Genomic DNA, 18,211 nt, shown 5'->3' with positions numbered 1-18,211 from the left:
CCCCCCGCCCCCACCGCACCCCCGGGGTCCACTCCGCTGTGTGTCCGAGATCTCCGGGCTTCTCCCGCGGACCAAAAGCAGACTCCGTTTCAGTGCCCGCCGGGCCGTGCTGTCCGCCTCCGTCCCCCATCCCTGTGCGCCCAGGGGAGGCCGGGGCCCCCTCGGGGGCAGACGACAGATGAGTTCCGAGTCAGGGCTGCAGGAAGGGAGACGTGTATGCTGAGCGGCCCGGGGCGCGAGACATTCCTACGGACCCTCTCCATCATGCTTCAGCCGTCACGCCGCGACCCCAGCGCCCGGAGGCCGGCTGGCGACCGCCGGGCGACTTGTCCGCTGGGGAGCGCGCTCAGCCAGTGACGCGCGAGGGGCCACCCGGCTGGCCAGGATCCAGGGCACCTGTTCCCGGGAGTGCAGAAGTCGCCGTCTCGGCCTCAGTTTCCCCAGGCGCGGGGACCGCCGGCAGGGCCGCGGCGGCGGGGGGCGGCCCCTTTAAGAAGCCCCGCCCGGTTCCATCAGCCGCGCCGCGGCCCCGCCCTCCACCCCGCCCCTTCCTGCGGCGCTGAACCTGGGCAGCGCGCAAGAGAGCGGCGCGAGCTGGAGGTACGAGCGCCGCGCGGGGAGAGGCCTCTTTAAGAGGCCCCCCTACCGCTCCATCAGCCGCGCGAGGCCCCGCCCCCGCCCCGCCCCGCCCCGCCCCTTCCTGCGGCGCCGAGCGCGGGCGGCGCGCGACAGAGCAGCGGGAGCGGGCGGGCTGAGCGCAGCGCGGGGAGCCGGGCGGCGGCGCGGGAGCCCGAGGACAGCGGCGCGCGGGTGGCCGCCATGGGCTAGCGGGCCGGCCGAGCGGAGGCAGCGGCCGCCCCACCCCGCGCGCGCGCGCGCGCGCGCCGGGAGCCCCGCACACAATAGCGGGCGCGCGGCCCCGCGCCCTTCCCCCGCGCGCGCCCCGCCCCGCGCCCCGCGCCCCGCCCCGCGCGCCGGCCGCCTGGCCGCGGCCTCACCTGCCGCCCGGGAGGGGGCGGGCATTGTTTGCGCGCTGCCGCCGCTGCCGCCCCGCCGTGGGCATGGGGGCCGCCCGGCGTCCCGGGCCGGGCCTGGCGAGGCCGCCGCGCCGTCGCTGAAGCCGGCCCCGCTGGCGCGCGCAGCCAGGCGGCGCAGGTGAGGAGCCGCGGCCGCGCCATGGTGGACCCGGTGGGCTTCGCCGAGGCGTGGAAGGCGCAGTTCCCGGACTCGGAGCCGCCGCGCATGGAGCTGCGCTCTGTCGGCGACATCGAGCAGGAGCTGGAGCGCTGCAAGGCCTCCATCCGGCGCCTGGAGCAGGAGGTGAACCAGGAGCGCTTCCGCATGATTTACCTGCAGACTCTGCTGGCCAAGGAGAAGAAGAGCTACGACCGGCAGCGCTGGGGCTTCCGGCGCGCCGCCCAGCCCCCCGACGGCGCGGCCGAGCCCCGCGCGCCGCGCGCGCAGCCCGCGCCCGCCGAGGGCGCCGACCTGCCGGCCGCCGACGAGCCCGAGGCCCGGCCCGACGGGGAGGGCTCCCCGGGCAAGGCCAGGCCCGCGGCCGCGCGCAGGCCCGGGCCCGCAGCCGCCGCCGAGCGAGACGACCGCGGGCCCCCCACCAGCGTGGCGGCGCTGCGCTCCAACTTCGAGAGGATCCGCAAGGGCCCCGGCCAGCCGGCGGCGGCGGCGGCGGACGCCGAGAAGCCCTTCTACGTGAACGTCGAGTTCCACCACGAGCGTGGCCTGGTGAAGGTCAACGACAAAGACGTGTCAGACCGCATCAGCTCCCTGGGCAGCCAGGCCATGCAGATGGAGCGCAAGAAGTCGCAGCAGCAGGGCGCCGGGCCGGGCCCCGCAGACGCCCCCAGGCCCTCGTATCGCGGGCGCGCCTCCGAGGGCAGCGGCTGCGGTGGCCTGGACGGCGACTATGAGGACGTCGAGCTGAACCCGCGCTTCCTTAAGGACAACCTGATCAACGCCAACGGCAGCGGCAGGTCCCCCTGGCCGCCCCTGGAGTACCAGCCCTACCAGAGCATCTACGTCGGGGGCATGATGGTGGAAGGGGAAGCCAAGGGCTCGCTTCGGCGCAGCCAGAGCACCTCGGAGCAGGAGAAGCGCCTCACCTGGCCGCGGAGGTCCTATTCCCCGCGGAGCTTCGAGGATAGCGGGGGCGGCTACACACCGGACTGCAGCTCCAACGAGAACCTCACGTCCAGCGAGGAGGACTTCTCCTCCGGCCAGTCCAGCCGCGTGTCCCCGAGCCCCACCACCTTCCGGCCCTTCCGGGACAAGAGCCGCTCGCCCTCGCAGAACTCCCAGCAGTCCTTTGACAGCAGCAGCCCCCCGACGCCCCAGTGCCAGAAGCGGCACCGCCAGGGGCCCGTCGTGGTGTCCGAGGCCACCATCGTGGGCGTCCGCAAGACGGGGCAGATCTGGCCTAGCGATGGGGACAGCTTGTCCGGCAAGCTGCCTCAGGATGGCGCCTTCCACGCAGACGCAGGTAAGTGCCTCTGCCGGTCTGGTGGGCACACCTGAGAGGTCCGGGGTGTAGGGGCAGGTAGGTACTTTGTGGAGTGGTTCTCAAGCGCCAGTGGTGGGCTGGAAGGGTTGGCGCCCATTCCCCCAGCTGAACAAATTCCATCCCTGCTTTCCTCCTGAATGCAGATTCCCAGCGTCTGGAGTGGGATTCAGGTGAGGGGTGGTGCGTCAGGATGGTGGAGGTGGCTCCTTCCTTTGGGTCTGGAGCCTGTGCTCCCTTGTGAGAGTGCTTCCTCGCCGTGGGCCGTGGGCCGAGACCGGGAGTGCCTTGGACGCCTTGGCCATCTCTGCCCTCCTGGTGGATACTTCACCAGGGACTGATCTGCGTCTTGGGCAGTCCCCGCCACCTGCCCTGGAGGGTTCCACGACGCGTCCGGGGAACCCACGGGATGCCAGCTGCTCCCAGGCTGGAGGAGCGTCGGGTTCGCTCTCTGGCTGGCAGCCCCCGTGCAAGTCAGAGCAGGTGGAAAATACAAACCAGGAGGAAGGGAGGCCACCGGAGAGCCGGGGCTGGAAAGCTCTATCCGGGGCTGCAGGGCCACAACCGTGCTGGTCGGCCCAGTTTGGACAGCGGAGACCTCACTGCTGGGCGTCTCACCCCTGCTCCATCGTCCCCCTCGCCCACCCACGCTTATGTTAGGCTCCGAGTCCCGGTCCGGCTCCTGGTCCTGAGATTGAACCCGAGGGCCATGGGTGTAGCCTGTGCACATCTGGGCACACATCTGTGTACAGGTGCCCCGTGGCGCCGGGCTGATGGGACTGTGTTTCGAGAGCTGGGCGCAGTTTGTGATGGAAGCCAGGACAGGGATTTGGGGTGCTTGGGGGTGAGGCGGTTGGGAACCTCTCAGAGTCCCGGTCCCTGCTGAGTCGATGTGGTTTTCCGCTCCACTGACTTTTTCTTTTTCTGCCGATGGAGTCGTGTCTGCTTGGTGAGCTCTCTTGAAGCAAGTGAGGCTATTTTTGGCTCTGTGAAGGGGCCTCTTTGCCATCCGCGCTCCGTCCTGTTTGTTTTGGGCTCACCTCGGTGTTGATTCTGCCCGTGCTGTGTGGCTGGGACCTGTGGCGGGGCCCAGCGTCCATCCCTCAGGCCCCTTGTGTGTGGGGGAGCCGGTACTATGAAGAAGACCGCTTTGTAGGCAGGTCAGCTCCTCTGGGCTCTGGAGCATTGCCCTGTGGTCGCCGGGCACCAGCCCCGTCTGGCCAGCTGTTGGCCAGGCGAGCCAGCTTGGATTGGCCCTGCGAAAAGGAGAGCTTTCGCAGGGACCTGTCATCTGAAACTGTTCTCTTGCTGGGGGAGGTGGGAGTTTCCAGCGAGTAGGGCCCCGTTGTGGGGGGGGGTGTGTTTGGGGGGCTTCCCTGCAGGCCGTCTCCGGAGCTCGCAGCCCCTCGCCTGCCTTCAGCTTCTGCTCTGTGCGTGACGCAGGGTGACGTAGGCTCCCAGCCGAGGAGGTCATCTGACAACTTGGACCATCCCCGCCCCTTTGGCGCTTGGTGAATCCTGCTCTGAAGGCCCTCCAGGGTCCCACCTTGTGTCTCCTGCTGGTCTTTGAAGCTCCTGGCAGTTTCAGCTCTGGGAGCCCGCCCAGCCCGCTTCTCAGGGCTCTCTGAGGCGTGTGGCTGGAGGCGAAGGCAGGACTGCTGGGGCCAGGCCATCTGTCTCCTTCCCAACAGTTTGCCCACGTTCCCTAGACGCCCTCGGCCAGGGCCCGTGCCTCTGACGTGGGACAGTGGGGAAGGTCCCAGCATGGACGGAGGGGACCTCACCTCGTTCTCTGCTGCAGAAGCTGCTGTGTCCGGGGGCAGGGAGGGAAGCAGCTGGAATGGTGACCGTGCTCTGACACACGTGTCCCCTGGGAGCTTGGCCTCACTCCCCACCCCGACCCCCATCTGCAGATAAGGATGCCGCCAGGAAGTGGCAGAGGCGCCTCTGGGCCCCTTGGGGACGCGGACCCCCGGTCCTTTCTGTTGCCCTTCACACCCCTGAGAAATGGGGCTGGATAGGTCCCGGGGTCCTTCTGGCTGCAAGCCCCGCTGTGTGCAAGCCCGCCCCTCCCACTGTGCAAGCTGAGTGGAAGGAGGGAGCATGGTCCTGCCCCTGCTTGGGAGCTTAAAAAGGCAGCAGGAGACAGGAACGCACCCAGCCCAGGGCAGGGTCAGGAGGGTGGGAAGGCGGCTGTGCCCACCCTCGTCCCTTAAATTCCTCTCTGGGAACCTGGCCGCCCCTTCCTGAGAAGGGCCACTCAGCTGGGGCCTCTCCTCCCGAGGCAACCCCAGCCCGCGCGTCCCCCGTAAGTGGGTCTGTTTCTCCCTGGGCTCCGGCCGGCGGCTGCTCTGTTTCCTCCTGTTTCTACTAAGTGGTGAATTTGCCCTTTGGATCCTGGTGACATGTTATCGTCAGAGCGATCACGGCTTTGTTGTTCCCTTGGGTTGTTGAGTGGACTGATGACCTGCCTGAGTAACTGTTGGGCAGAAAAGGGTCTTGGGCCTGGCCCTGCCTCCACCAGCTTCACAGACCAGACAGAGCCTGTGGGCACCTCCAACTTGAGCCTGACTGCGGCCCCCTTCCCCGGGACGAGGCAGAGTCCGAGACCGTTTAAGTCATCGATCGACAGGCTGGAAGGGGAGTCTCGATGGACCTGTGCAAGGATTCTCTGGCTCGGAAAGGATAGCTTTCTGGTTTGGGAACAGAAGGCGGCATTCTGGACCTTTCCCCGAGGAAGGAGCTGAGGTGTAGATTTGTGTGGGTCCAGGGCTCAGCGCCCCTCATCCCTCCCTGTTAGGCTTCAGTGTGCCCTCCCCTCCCTGGCCAGGAGTCCTGGGGTCCAGCCCACCCTCTGGTTTTAGAAGGTTCCAGGTTCACAGCGAATGGACAGGCCTCTTCTCAAGTTGTGGGACAATAGGCCTGAGTTTTGACTGAGTCTGCTTTTTAGATGAAGGCTCAGGAGGTGGTGGAGGATTTATAAACTAGGAGCCCTTTGAGGGTCTGGACCCCGACTGGAATTAGAACTCCTGTGGTTCACGTTGGATTTTTTTTTTCCTTCTTTCTGGAAAAAAAAAAAGTAGTAACTTTAATTAAAATGAGGTTCTTCTGTGACATGGGACAGGTTTTTCTTTATCCTAGAAAACGTTGTTGTTGTCTAGTCTTTAAGTCATGTCTGACCGTTTCGTGACCCCATGGACTGTAGCCCGCCAGGCTCCTCTGTCATGGGATTCTCCAGGCAAGAATACTGGAGTGGGGTGCCATTGCCTTCTCCAGGGGATCTCCCTGACCCAGGGATGGAACCCGCATCTCCTGCCCTGCAGGCAGATTCTTTGCCACTGAGCCAGCTGGGAAGCCCATCCTGGCAAAGTACACACAACAGAGCCTGACGTGTCTTCTGTTTCTCAGCGTCCAGCTCGGCGGCATCCAGGCTGTTGTGCAGCCACCACTATCTCTAGAGCGCCTGTCTTTCCAGCCGGAAGCCGCTCCATTTCACGGTCACTCGCTGCTCCCGCCAGCCCCTGGCCGCCACCGCGGTGCTCTCAGGCCGTATTCTGTGGCTGTACCGAGCCCTGTGCCTCCTGTGAGTGGAATCGCGGGTGTTTGTACTTCGGGGTTTCCCTGGTCTCCCTCAGTGGGGTCTTGATGTTGCCGCCAGTGCCCTGGCCCTTCCCGCGCCAGGTCTGGTCCTGATTCATGGGCGTGCCTCTTCAGGGGAACCCCTGGGAGTGACGGCCGCGTCTCGTTGACTTCCACCACCCATGCGTGTTTGCGTCCTGGGGGCAAACTGCCAGGGACTGGGGTCCTTCAGCAGCAGAAATCTATTTCCCTTCGACCCTGGAGTCCGCAAGTCCAGGATGAAGGTGCCAGCAGGCGTGGTTTCCTCGGGGACCTCTCCTTGGCTGGCAGCTGGGCCCCCCTTGATGCCCTTCCACAGGGTGGTCCCTCTGTGCCCGTGGACCCCGATGGCTCTGTGCATCTCTGAAACCTCTTCTGCTTATAAGGACACGATCCACATTGGCTTAGGGCCCCACCCTGATGATCCTGAACTTATCACCTCATGAGAAGCCTGCCTCCCGCTTGCTGAGATGCCGCAGGCTAGGCCCTCAGTGTGTGAGTTTTGGGGGCGGAGGGACTCAGGTTGGTCCCCATCACTCAGCGAGTCCCTGATCAGACAGCAGGGAGTTGGTGTGTGAGCAGCCTCGCCCCAGGGTTTTAGGAGGAATTCCTGGTGAGGCTGGCACCGTGGGCTGGCTGTGTCTCTTTCCTCATCTAGGAGTTAGGGGTTGGACCCTGGCATTGCTGAAAGATCTTTTCTTTCCATTCTTTTTTTTTTTCCTTTTTTTGGCCTTGCGGCTTGCAGGATCTTAGTTCCCCAACCAGGGATTGAACCTGGGTGTCCACGGCAGTTGGAAAAAAAAAAAAAAAAGCACCAAGTCTAACCACTGGCCCACCGGAGAAGTCCCCTGAGTTTTTTCCTGTAAATTGATGAGCACAGCGTTGCAGGCCTTTCTTTTTATGCCCGTTTGCAGCTGTGTTTCCTTTTCCATAGCAGCCACCTCTCCCCGTTGGGACCCGCAGGGGGGTTTGTTGGGCGTCTGCCCAGTGCCCGGCCCGCCCCCCGGAAAGCCTCTCGGGTCTGCATCCACGGGTTTGTGGGAAGGCTGCTCCCGCTGCGCCTCGTCTTTGAGAAGCGGGGCAGCCGGAACCTTGCTGATGTCCTTCCGCCCTTCCGCGGCCACGTGTCTTCCCTTAGCCGTGCGCTGGCGGCGCTTTCCTGTTAGTCCTGCGTCCGCGTGGCGCGTCCTGAAGACAGAGGCCTGCTGTGGCGTCTGTGCCTCGGGTGCCGCGGTGTCTGGGGGTCCCGGGTGGAGTGCGACCCCACGCCCCCCGCCGTCTCTGAGGACCCTGCTTGCCAGGCCCTCCGTGTTCTGACCCCACCGGGCTCACCGCCCCCCGACCCCGCATCTGATAATTGGCACTGATTTTGGGGGCCCGACAGCACAGGTACCCCAGCAAGGGAGCTTGTTGGCTTTGAAGGTGACCTCCGAGGCCATTTCTGCTTCTTCGCTGATGCTGGGGCTCCTCTTGCTCAATCCTAAGAGCTTCCCGAATCCCCGGCGTGGATGGGGTGGTGGTTGGTGCCTGGGGTGCGGGCGGGGACCGCGAGGCCCAACCTGGGAAGTGAAAACTTGGCTTTGGAGGAGGCTGTTTCATGTGCCCTCGGAACATTCTTGTGCAGCAGCTGGAGTGCGATTATTATCGTAATTATACGCTGTCCGTCAGGCTGGCTCTGCGGGGGCGTGGGACCCGTACCTTCCCCCAAGATCACGTCGTTGGCTCAGGGGCCTGGCTCTGGGCGCTCTTTCCTCGGCTGGCAAGTGTTGCCCAGCGCATGAGAGTGGGTCCCAAGTGAGGGACCCCTCCGCTAGGGCTAGGGGGACCCGATGAGGCACGACAGAAGCAAAGAAAAAACAGCTGCTGCAAGATACCCTGAACCCGGCCGTCCTCCTGGGGCCCCTGGCTCAGACTCCACCGGCGGGCTGGGCAGCAGGCCCGAGAGGACAGGCGCATTGCGAGGACGCTGCCCGCCCGTCTGCCCCGACCGTCCAGCTGGGGAGGGGGCGTGACGCTGGCCGGCTCCAGGCAGGGCCTGGCTGGGAGGCGGTGACCGAGGCACTCGGCCGTGTGCACAAGCCGGGTCAGCACACGGCCTGGGGGGTTCCAGGAAGGCCCCGCCTGTGGCCGAGAGACGGTGGTGCGCGGACTCTGCAGGGAGCGAGGCGCTCTGCCGTGTCCCTGCCGCTTCCACGAGGGCCGGGGGCGGGCAGCCCGGGGGTGCTCCCCACGGTGCCTCTGCTGGCGTCAGAAGGGCCTTTGAAGGTTCATGTTTACAGGCCTGACATGCTCCCATGAAAGAATGCTGCCAGGTCAGCTGGTCTGCCGGGGGGTGGGGAGAGAGTTGCTCTGCAGGTGGCGTCTGTGACGCACCCTTGTGTGGAGCGAGGGCAGCCTTCCGGAGCGGACGTCCACCTGGTCCGCGGGAAGAACGCAGACCCTGAAGGCTGGCGACCGGACGTGCCCGAGGCCCGGCGTGTGGCCTGTGGTGCAGGGACTGGGCTCTGTCGGCCGGCGAGGATGCCCCCCGTCTTGCCGCCCGGGGGGGTGTTCTGGGTGCCCAGGACAGTGGCCCCCTCTCTGGTCTCACAGAGCTGCCCCCTCAGCAGCTGGCGTCAGTCGATTGAACGCCCCGTGGTGAGGGACTTTAAGGGAGGTACAGGCCTTCTCACCTGTTGGGCGCAGCTCCGGGGCCCAGGAGCCTGCGGGCCCTCCGCTTCTCTTACTGTGTCCGTCTGGGCTCAGTGACGTTCCCAAGTGTGAAAGGTACAGTCTGAGTGAATTTCTCTGCCCTGCGGCCTCAAAGGAAAGCCAACTGCTATATTTGCTGGGCTGTTCCCTCTGCCCAGGGCACTCGGGGCCAGGCACCCATGTCATCCGCCCCCCCATTGCCCCTGAGGAGGGGCTGGGGGGTACCCTCAGGCTCCTGGTGGAAGAGATGGGGTGATGTTCGCCCCCCGCCTCCCGAGTGTCACGGGGCAGCTGTGGCTGTCGGTCGGGACGCACTGCTGGGCCAACTAGGCCCGTGCCCCTGTCGCCCGTCCGCCCTGAGGCGCGGGGTCCCTGAGCTGGGCCTCAGAGCCCTGCCGCTGTCCTCTTGGCAGGAAGCCCCGGAGACCCGACCTGTGAACCGTCTTCGGTGGTGCTCAGCGCGGCAGCTCAGCCTCTGGGCCTAGTGTGTGCGAACAGCCAGCTTCGTGTCTGCTCCGATCTCGGAACGGAAAGCGTAGCCCCTTCATGAATGTCCGCTGCAGAAAGCTGTGCACTTTCTCCCCTAGGAACACGGAAGGGTGAATGTGTCTGCTTCGGGGCCCTGCCGCGTGGCGGGGAGGGTCTGGGTCCAGGACCCGCGTGCTTCTGGGCAGCTCCAGGAGGACCGGCACCTTGTCGAGGGGGCTGCCTGACGCCCGCCCCCGCCCCGGTCCCCTTCAGCTCTGAAGCAGCCGGGCTGTGATGATGCACGTCGGCGCGGGTCGCCCTCCTGCGGTCTTTGTCAGCAGCCATAAGGCGCGACTCCCCGCGGCAGAGCCGACTCTTCTGCGGAGGGGCCTGGGAGACCCCGGGGCGGCGGGGGGGGGTTCCTGGGAGACCCCAGGGGGGGGTTCCTGGGAGACCCGGGGAGGGGCCCGGGAGACCCCCGGGGGGGCCCGGGAGACCCCCAGGGAGGGGCCCATGAGACCCCAGGGGGGCGCCCGTGAGACCCTGGGAGGGGCCCGTGAGACCCTGGGGGGGGTTCCTGGGAGACCCTGCGGGGGGGCCCGGGAGACCCTGGGGGGGGCTGGGAGACCCCATCCCGGCCCTGCCCGCCACCACCCGGCTTTTCCCAGCCCGCGGGCCCCATGTGGCTGCTCGTCTCCGCCACGTGTGTGGTGTCGGGTGCAGGAACCCCAGCAGGGAAGCAAGGAGGTCAGCGGGCTGGGACTCGACCACTTGGGAAAGGCGGCCCGTCCCAGGTGCCGGGCTGGAGTGCGGCTCCCCCAGGCAGTGGGCGGGGGGCATCCCAGCGGGCTGGTGGGGGCAGCAGGAAGGGCGTGGCTGCCAGAGCCCCAGTGCCTCTCCAGTATCCCCGAGAGCGAGCGGGACATCTGGGAGAAGAGCAGGCCGTGGCTGTTTGTCCACCCTCTTTTTCTCTGTCTCCCCCATCCCTCTCCCGCCTCCCTGGCCCCAGAGCCCTGGGCTCCCTGAGCCCATGAGTGGATCGGAGCCCGTGCTAAGGGAGGAGGGTCACTCTGTCCACTGAGTTCTAAGGCGAGCGTGACGGGGCATGACCGTAACAAGACCATGGACATCACAGGGCCAGGCAGGGCTTTCCTGGGGCGCGCGCTTTGTCAGCGGGATACACTGACGCCGACGCTGTCCCCACGGGGCCCCGGGTGTGCAGACCAGGTGGGACCAGGGCGTCAGGACCCACGTATGGCCCCTCAGCGGTCCCCTTTGCCGGCTGCTTCCAGGGGGCCTTTCTGAAGGCCGGGCGGGGCTGGGCTTCAGGTGGGGAGGGTCTGGGGCCTCCTGTGGGTCAGCAGGGTGGCACGGGACATCTGGTTGTCCAAGTCCTGCCTGGCATCCGCAGGTGCGTCCAGGCTATAGCTTTTATTCGGAGTGGTGCCGCTGGGCCCGAGGACTCAGCCAGAACCGGGGCTTCAGGCCTGGTGGAGACTGGAGGCTGCCTCTCTTGTCCCGGCTGCCGCAGGGACCGCCTCTACCGTAGTTGGGAAAATCACACAGCCGCCCCTGCTTCGTCACTCCCGGCGAGTCTGGTTTCTGAGGTCCTTCTTGTTTGTCATCAGTATCAGCTTCCGTGGGTCAGCTGCCCAGGGGTGACTGAATCAGCTGCGTCTTCTGCTCAGGGTCTCCCAGAGAGTCGTCCCCTTCTGGGACTGCACGTTGCCTCCCAGCCCAGCTTGTTGGCAGAATCAGTTCCTGGTGGTTTGTAGGGGAACACCCCTGTTTTCTTGCTGTCCGTCGGCGGCTCCCGGGGGCCCCCCCGTCTTCATAAAGCACTTTCCGCACAGATGTCTGATCTCCTCCGAGCCAGCCTGGCGTTCTGGAGGTCTCCTTGAGACATCTCTTGTGCAGCCTGAGAACTGTCCACCTGTGGAATCCGCGAGCCGTGGCTCTGGGTCTTGAACGGTTGCTGTGTGGAAGGGGGAATGGGTTTCTTTAGGGTCATGGCTGGGAGGCTGATCTGTTATAAATTGCTGGAAGCTTCAAGGAAACAGGGCTTCCCTGGTGGCTTAGCTGGTAAAGAATCTGCCTGCAGTGTGGGAGACCTGGGTTGGATCCTGGGGTTGGGAAGATCCTCTGGAGAAGGGAAAGGCTACCCACTCCAGTGTTCTGGCCTGGAGAATCCCATGGGCCGTATGTATAGTCCACGGGGTTGCAAAGAGTCGGACTCGACTGGGCGCCCTTCACTGTCACTGTTCAGGGAAGCAAGTGTTCAGGGGAGTTTTCCTTTCTTCCCCGCTTTACGTGGCCCTGCTCAGGCAGCAGGATGCTGCTGGGGTTGTCGGGTCCAGTGCCTCTGAGGACTCAAGAGTGTGTGGAGGTTGTGTAGTTGTGTAGGCCGTGTGGTCCTGTAGGCCAGGTCGGAGAAGGTGTGTGCCCCAAGGCCACCTCTGGGAGTCGGGCAGCGAGGTGTGACAGGCTCGGGGCGGAGAGAGAGGGCGAGAGGCCCCCTTGCTGGCGGGCCATCTCCCACTGCGGTGTGTCCAGGTCCTGGCCGCCGATGCCAAATAAGGTGACGGTGCCGCGTGTGGGTGTCCCTCCCCCGTGCTCAGGAGCCCTTGTGAGCTTTCCTCACAGAACCCGTGAGGCAGGTAGGGTTGGTCCTCCTGTCCCGGGAGGCCTGCATCCCCCAGGGTGTCGCAGGGGTGGGGAGTGGTCGCCAGCAGCTCCTGTCTCCCCCACCCCCCGCATCTTCCTGCTTCTCTCCCCTGGAGCCAGGCTGCCTCTGGGTTCACAGCGGTTGAAGTGGGGCGACCGGAACGTGATTCTGTGCTGACAATGTCGTGTGTGCTTGAAATTTCCCCTAATAAAAAGTTAAGAAAATAGTCACTTATCGATCACGGTTATGAGAGAATCCCTTCACCTTGAGAGAGCAGGATGTTGGAATCCTGAATCTTTCTCAAGCTCCAAATATGTGTGAGTCAAGTCTTACTCATCTGTTCCGTGGTAGCAGAGGTTCTGGGAAAGCCGAGCTGCACTCGAGCCACGCCGTCCACCATCCCCCCTCCATCCATCCGTCCACCATCCACCCATCCATGCACCGTCTGTTCATCCCTCCATCCACCCTCCGTCCCTCCATCCCTTCGTGATTCAGCCACCTGGCTATCTGGTCATCTGAGGTTTATGTAACGCTGCTGGAGTCCGAGCTCTGTGCTTAGGCCTCGACACAGTCCTTGGCCCCAGGGAGCCCACAGGGGCACCAGGTTAGCTCAGGGAAGTTCGCATAGAGGAGGACGGCCCCCCCGGCTGGGTCTTGAATGGACCCCACGGAGGAGGAGCGTGTCAGGTCACTGTGGAGGCTGAGGATGTTCCAGGTGGAGTGGGGCGGCCTGGCTCTCCGCAGTGGGGCTCGGGACAGCTGGAGCGGGGCTTTGGTGACAAGGCAGGGAGGTCTGGTGTGCCCCCAGCCAGAGAAAGCCCCGGCGATGCCTGAATGGAGGATGGGCCTCTGTGGGTTCCGGGGCCCCTTCCGCACAGAACTCCTCCCTGCTGGGTGGCTGCCGGCCTGGCTCGGCCTGAGCGGGTGGCCTCCTGGTGCTGACCTTTGCTCCGGCTTCTTGACTCAAGGACCCCGGTTGGCAAGCAGCTGTCTGGATGGGGTGGTGTCCCGCCTGCAGGACAGACACGCCACACGTCGGCCTGGGTGGACTTCGGTACTTTCCTTGGTTCTTCTGGGCCCTGCTGGAGCGGCTGTCCACAGGTCCGTGACAGAGACAGCAGAGACAGGGCAGAGATGGACAAGGGCAGAGACAGCAGCCCTTGCTCTCCAGGCCCCTTCCCTGCCGGGGCCAAGTCCGTGCGGCGTGTGTCCGCGTGGCGTGTGTCCGCGTGGCGTGTGTCCGTGCGGCGTGTGTCCGAGTGGTGTGCGGGTCTGTGGCTGCGTGAAGCCCGGGCCGCGATGTCAGCACCCCGCCTGCCCCAGGGTGCGTGGCCGCTTAGGACCGTGGGAGAGTCACGGGGCTCGTCTGTTGAGCTGTGGTGACATGCGCGCTACCTGAACTTGGCCATCTTTAGATTTCTGAGCGGGCGACGCCGGGGCATCGGGGGCATTCCGTGTTGAGCCGTCGACTCCGCCGTCCGCCTCCAGAACTTTGCATCTTCCCACGTGGAAACTCTGGCCTCACTGAACACCAGCGCCCGCCACCCCGTGGCCCGGCCCGGCCCCTTCCAGGGTCTGTTTCTGACTCCTCCAGGGACCTCTTGTAGGTGGAACCCTTTGTTTATTCATTTTTGCTGGTGGCTCAGCTGCTAAGTCGTGTTCAGCTCTCAATGACCCTGTGGACTGTGCCCCTCACTCGTTTCTATTGCAGCGTAATTTCCATTTAGGGCCTCCCCTGGTGGCTCAGCTGGTAAAGAATCCGCCTGCAATGCAGGAGACCTGGGTTCGATCCCTGGCTTGGGGCGATCCCCTGGAGAAGGGCACGGCTACCCACTCGCGTCTTCTTGCCAGGGGAATCCCCGTGGACAGAGGGGCCTGGCGGGCTGCAGTCTGTGAGGCGGCAGGAGTCTGACGTGACTTGGTGACTAAACAGCAACGCGGTTGACATTTAACACTGTTCGTTTTTAGCTGCAGTGTTCACGGTTTGGTAACAGGTATATATTGCGTGGAGGTCACTGCAGTCAAGTTACCTTAACCTTCTCTCCAACGCATAGTTAGCGTGTGTTTGTTTTCGCCTTTTTGGTTTCCGACCAATTTGTCTCATCCCGTCCCGGGCGGGGGACGCGGTCGTCTCCCCTGCCCTTCTGCTCTGCCCGCTCTCCCGAGACCCTTGCGTCCTGCCCGGTCCCCACGTGGCACGTCTGTGGCCTTTCCAGGTCCACCGACTGAAGGGACTGGCGTCCAGCGTGCTTTCACCCCACAACCTCGTCCCGCAGCCCCCAGTGATCACCCCGACCCCCGCCCCACCCTCAGCCCGGGCGCAGCTCGTCTGCGTGCTCTCTCTGTGTGGACTGGCCTTTTCTGGACCTTTCGCACGAGTGAGGCCTGCGGTTCTGTGGCTCCGGGTGGACGCGGCCCCGCTTCCTGGCCGGGGGTGAGGGTGAGGAGCTGCTCCTTGTCGCGTGTCCCCAGCTCCTCCCCGAGCCGGGGCCCTGCTCCCTGGTTTGGGGGCCGCTCCCCGCCGGGGACCAGGCGGCAAGCCCCTTTCCTGGCCCCCGTCCTCCATGACGGGGCCCCCTGCTGGCCTGTCCCCCAAGGCGGCGGGGGGCGGGCATGTGAGAGGCTGCACCCTGTGGCCTCCACAAGGGGCCCAGGCCCTGCAGTGCCCCCGCCCCCCGTGAGTCCGGCCGCCGGGCCCCTTTGTTGCTGGGGCTGCTGGAATAGCCAGCCCCAGGAGGAGAGTGCCCAGTGGAGCCTGGGCCGGGCTGGGGGCCGACCATGGTCAGGTTTGGCAGATGCTCGGCCGGGCAGGCTGAAGACGGATCTCGCCGCCGCCTGTGGCCCTCGGCCTGGACGGCTGACCCGTGTGTCTGGGAGCCACTGTGGCGTTTGGCGCTTGTTGGGACGCCCGCTGTCCGGGGTCCAGCTTCCAGAAGCCGGCCGGGGCTGAGGCCGTGGGTGTCCCAGGCTGCCGGGCTGCCGGGCTGGGGTGAGTCCCCCGAGGCTGCTCTCTCCGGTGGGGCCTCTGTTCTTCCTCTGGGCTTCCAGGGCCAAGGTGGCAGTGTAGATGTGCGCGCGGGCCGTCCTCTGAGCATCTGCGTGCCCTGCCCCCCGCCAGCCCCCGCAGGCTCCGATTCTGACGGACGCCGCGGGGGGGTGATTATGGCTCCGTGTCTTGGCTGATCCCCTCCTTTGAAGAGCAAAGTGGAGGCCCCTGCTCTCGGCCGGAGCAGCTGCAGGCTGGCCGCCCTGCGCCGAGCTTTACCCAGACTGCGGGACGGATCCTTGGGTCCTAAATCAGTGTTGCGTCCGCAGAGGGACTCGGCGATGACGTGAGGGCAGAGGCTTCTCTCCGTTGCCGGGAGGCACGAGGAGGCAGGGTGCTCTCTTGCGGGGAGTGGCATCCTGGGCAGGATGGGGCCCCCATGGGACCCTCTCACGCGTGGGCTCATCTGCCTGTTGCCCGGGTGGGGCCTGGGCATCCCAGGGGCGGTGCACCAACCCACGTGGCCCCGGGCTGAGGGGTGTGGAGAGCCCCCCTCCTGGAGAGACGCAGAGCCGGACGCCCGTCACCACTCACTGTCCACCCCGCACCCGCTCGGGGTGGCGGCCACAGAGAGGGAGTGACCGGGCGCGCCAGTTAGTGTCAAGTCAGGGAGGACCGAGAAAGGCCCCCTGCAGTCCTGTTTAAAGGGGCAGGAGACCTCTGCCTGCGAATCTGAGGAGGAGGGTCTCCCGTGTGTGAACTGGGAGGAGAGCGGGCCCTGCACTCGGGGGCCGGCGTGGAGCTCTGGGGAGGCGGCGCTGGGGAAGACGCGCTCGCGGCATGCCTGCCGGCACGTACACCTGGCGCCTCGGAAGCCCGGCTCTTCTGGCGGGGTGCGTCGCGGTTAGGATGGATGGCGGGGAGGACATCGGCCGCCTCGTTGGCCGGCTGGACGTGTGGGCCTGTTTGTTTTATGGGGGCCACGGCGGAAGCTGAGAAGCCGCCGTTTCCCATCAGAGTCGGAAACGCCCAGAGTCCTGTTTCCAAGCAGTGGTTTTTTTTTCTGTCGGATAGTTCGTGGTTGGGGTGTGTGTTTTCAGGGAGACCATCTTTAAAGCCTTTCATTGACCTTGTTACGATATTGCTTCTGTTCCATGTTTTGGCATTTTGGCCGAGAGCGGTGTGGGATCCTACCTCTGGGACCAGGCATTGAGCCTGCACCGGCCCCTCCCGCCCCCCGGCGTGGGAAGGCGAAGTCCTAACCGCCAGACCACCGGGCAGGGCCCGCAGATGGACTGCTTTGTTCTAGGAACACAGCCCTTCTTTCCAAATGACATTTTACGTGACGCCTCGGTACACGAAACAGCTGAAGAGGGTCGCAGGGCCCTGCCCCGCCCAGCCTCCCGCCCGGCCCCGTCTGGCTGCCTCCCACCAGCACCGAGACCCCAGGTGTGTGCCGTCCTGGGGATCGGCCGGGGGCGGCCAGCCCTGGAGATCGGGCGCCTGGGTCTTCTCCAGCGAGAAGTCAGCCGTGCAGGGAGCCTGGTACAGCTTCCTCCTCGGGGCCAAGACACAGACCCGCCCCCTAGAACGCCCAGCTCTTTGTCAGCAGGCGTGGGGTGGGGTGAGGGGGCGCGCCGGCTCGGAACCTGGGTCTGCCTGTGTAGGGGGGTCCGAACCTGCGTGCGTGAGGGATTAAAGGCAAGGTTTCCAGTTGTCACGAAACTTTTTTTTTAATTAAAATTATGACGAGGAATTGGGTGGCAGCCTAGCAGCGCGTACATTCGCATTGCCCTGACTCCAGAACGTCCCGCCCGCCTCCTAAACTCTGTCCCCAAGCAATGCTGACAGCGCCGGCGCCCCGGCTTCCACTTTGTGTCTCTGAGTCTGAGCGCCCCAGGTGCCCCACAGACCCTGCCGCGTTTGTCCTTTCGTGTCCGGCTTCTTTTGCTCAGCATCGTGGCTTCAGGGTTAGTCCACACCGTGGCGGGCGTCAGAACGTCCCTCCTTCTTAGGACTGAAGGACGTGTGGAGAGGCCGCGTTCTGCTTACCCGAGCGTCCATCAGGGGCTTGTTTCCCACTTTGGCTGCTGTGAGCGTGGCTGGAACGCGTTTCCGCTTGAGCCCTTGCGACCTGGTCCCCCTGCGGGAGTGCCCAGCACCACGCGGCGGCTGTGGATGAGAGATGGGGCTGGGCACAGCCCTCTGGGGGTGGAGCAGGGGGCTGATAAGAGGCAGGGGTCTTTGGAAAGGCGTGTTTCTGGTGGCGCATCCCGTGGTTGTCGCCAGCCACCTTCTCTGCCTGCCAAGAAAACTTGAGCCAGGCGCTCCTGGACGTGGCGAACCTCCGATCAGGTCTCCGGGAGGTGGTGGGGTGGTTTTCTGGGTGAGCCACCTGGGCAAGTCAGCGATGAAGCCAGCGTCGAGGTGGGCCGGCACTCCCGCGCCTGTGTGTTTTTGACACTCTGCTTCCTGAGGGGAGCAGGGTGGGTCGGTGCCCTCCTGGCACCAGCGCCGGCAAGCGTTGAACCTGGCCCTGGAGTGGACTGGGGTCCTGCCCCTCAGTCAGCAGGTTGGGAATCGGGGTGGGAGCTGGCCAACAGGGATGTGCGAGGGGACTGAGGGACCAGGAGTCTGGAAAGCAGGCAGAGACTGAGTCTCCGGGCGTCTGCCCTTTCCTGGAAACCTGGCTGCTTTTCTAGACTAACCAGAGTCCGTTGCATTTTGCCAGCTTCAGGAAGTCTGGCCGACCTGGCCTGGCTTCAGAACGCGGATGCCTGGTTTCTGCAGAGCCTAGTTGACTCCCAGCCCCTTTCTCTTAGGTTCTTAGCGTCCACATTGTTCAGGAGTCATTAGCAGTGTTTATAAACTCAGACCCAGGAATCCCACCCTAGATTTTCCTAAGGAAATAGGACTTTTTTTTCCCTTTTCCTTTTGGTATTATTGTACGAGCTGATTCATTTTATCCATAACAGTGGAAAGCTGGAAAGAAACTAACCTAGTCCCCTAGTAGGAAAGGGGTTACGTGAGCTGGCTGGATTGTGATATAATCAGCTCGTGGCGACAGCGAAGATTCTGCAGACGTGGGGTCCAAGCTCCTAGGTAAGGAGGAGTGACGCATAGAGCCGAACGTCTCAGGGTTTGTATCTGTCGTCTTTTGCTGTGTAACAAACCGTCCCCACGCTGAGCGGTTTCTCTCCTCTGAATCCGTGTTGGTGGGCAGTTCTTCTGTCGGCTGTCACCTGGTGGGGACCTCTCGGTTGCTGTG

At 64.6% G+C, this 18,211-nt stretch overlaps 1 protein-coding gene across 1 annotated transcript in view; it reads left to right on the top strand.

The window, feature by feature from the left end:
* The first annotated feature begins 707 nt into the window (after positions 1–707).
* The window catches only part of BCR (BCR activator of RhoGEF and GTPase), an 85,959-nt gene continuing 68,455 nt past the window's right edge, over positions 708–18,211 (top strand). The window contains exon 1 of the mRNA XM_069558395.1: positions 708–2,497. Within this exon, the coding sequence (XP_069414496.1) occupies positions 1,177–2,497 (1,321 nt within the window). The 5' untranslated portion in view covers positions 708–1,176. The remainder of the gene's footprint in view (positions 2,498–18,211) is intronic.

The sequence above is a fragment of the Ovis canadensis genome, chromosome 17 (genome assembly GCF_042477335.2).
Source record: "Ovis canadensis isolate MfBH-ARS-UI-01 breed Bighorn chromosome 17, ARS-UI_OviCan_v2, whole genome shotgun sequence".
NCBI lineage: Eukaryota > Metazoa > Chordata > Mammalia > Artiodactyla > Bovidae > Ovis > Ovis canadensis.
The sequence above is the reverse complement of the archived record's forward strand: the minus strand, read 5'-3'. Positions and strand labels throughout refer to the sequence as shown.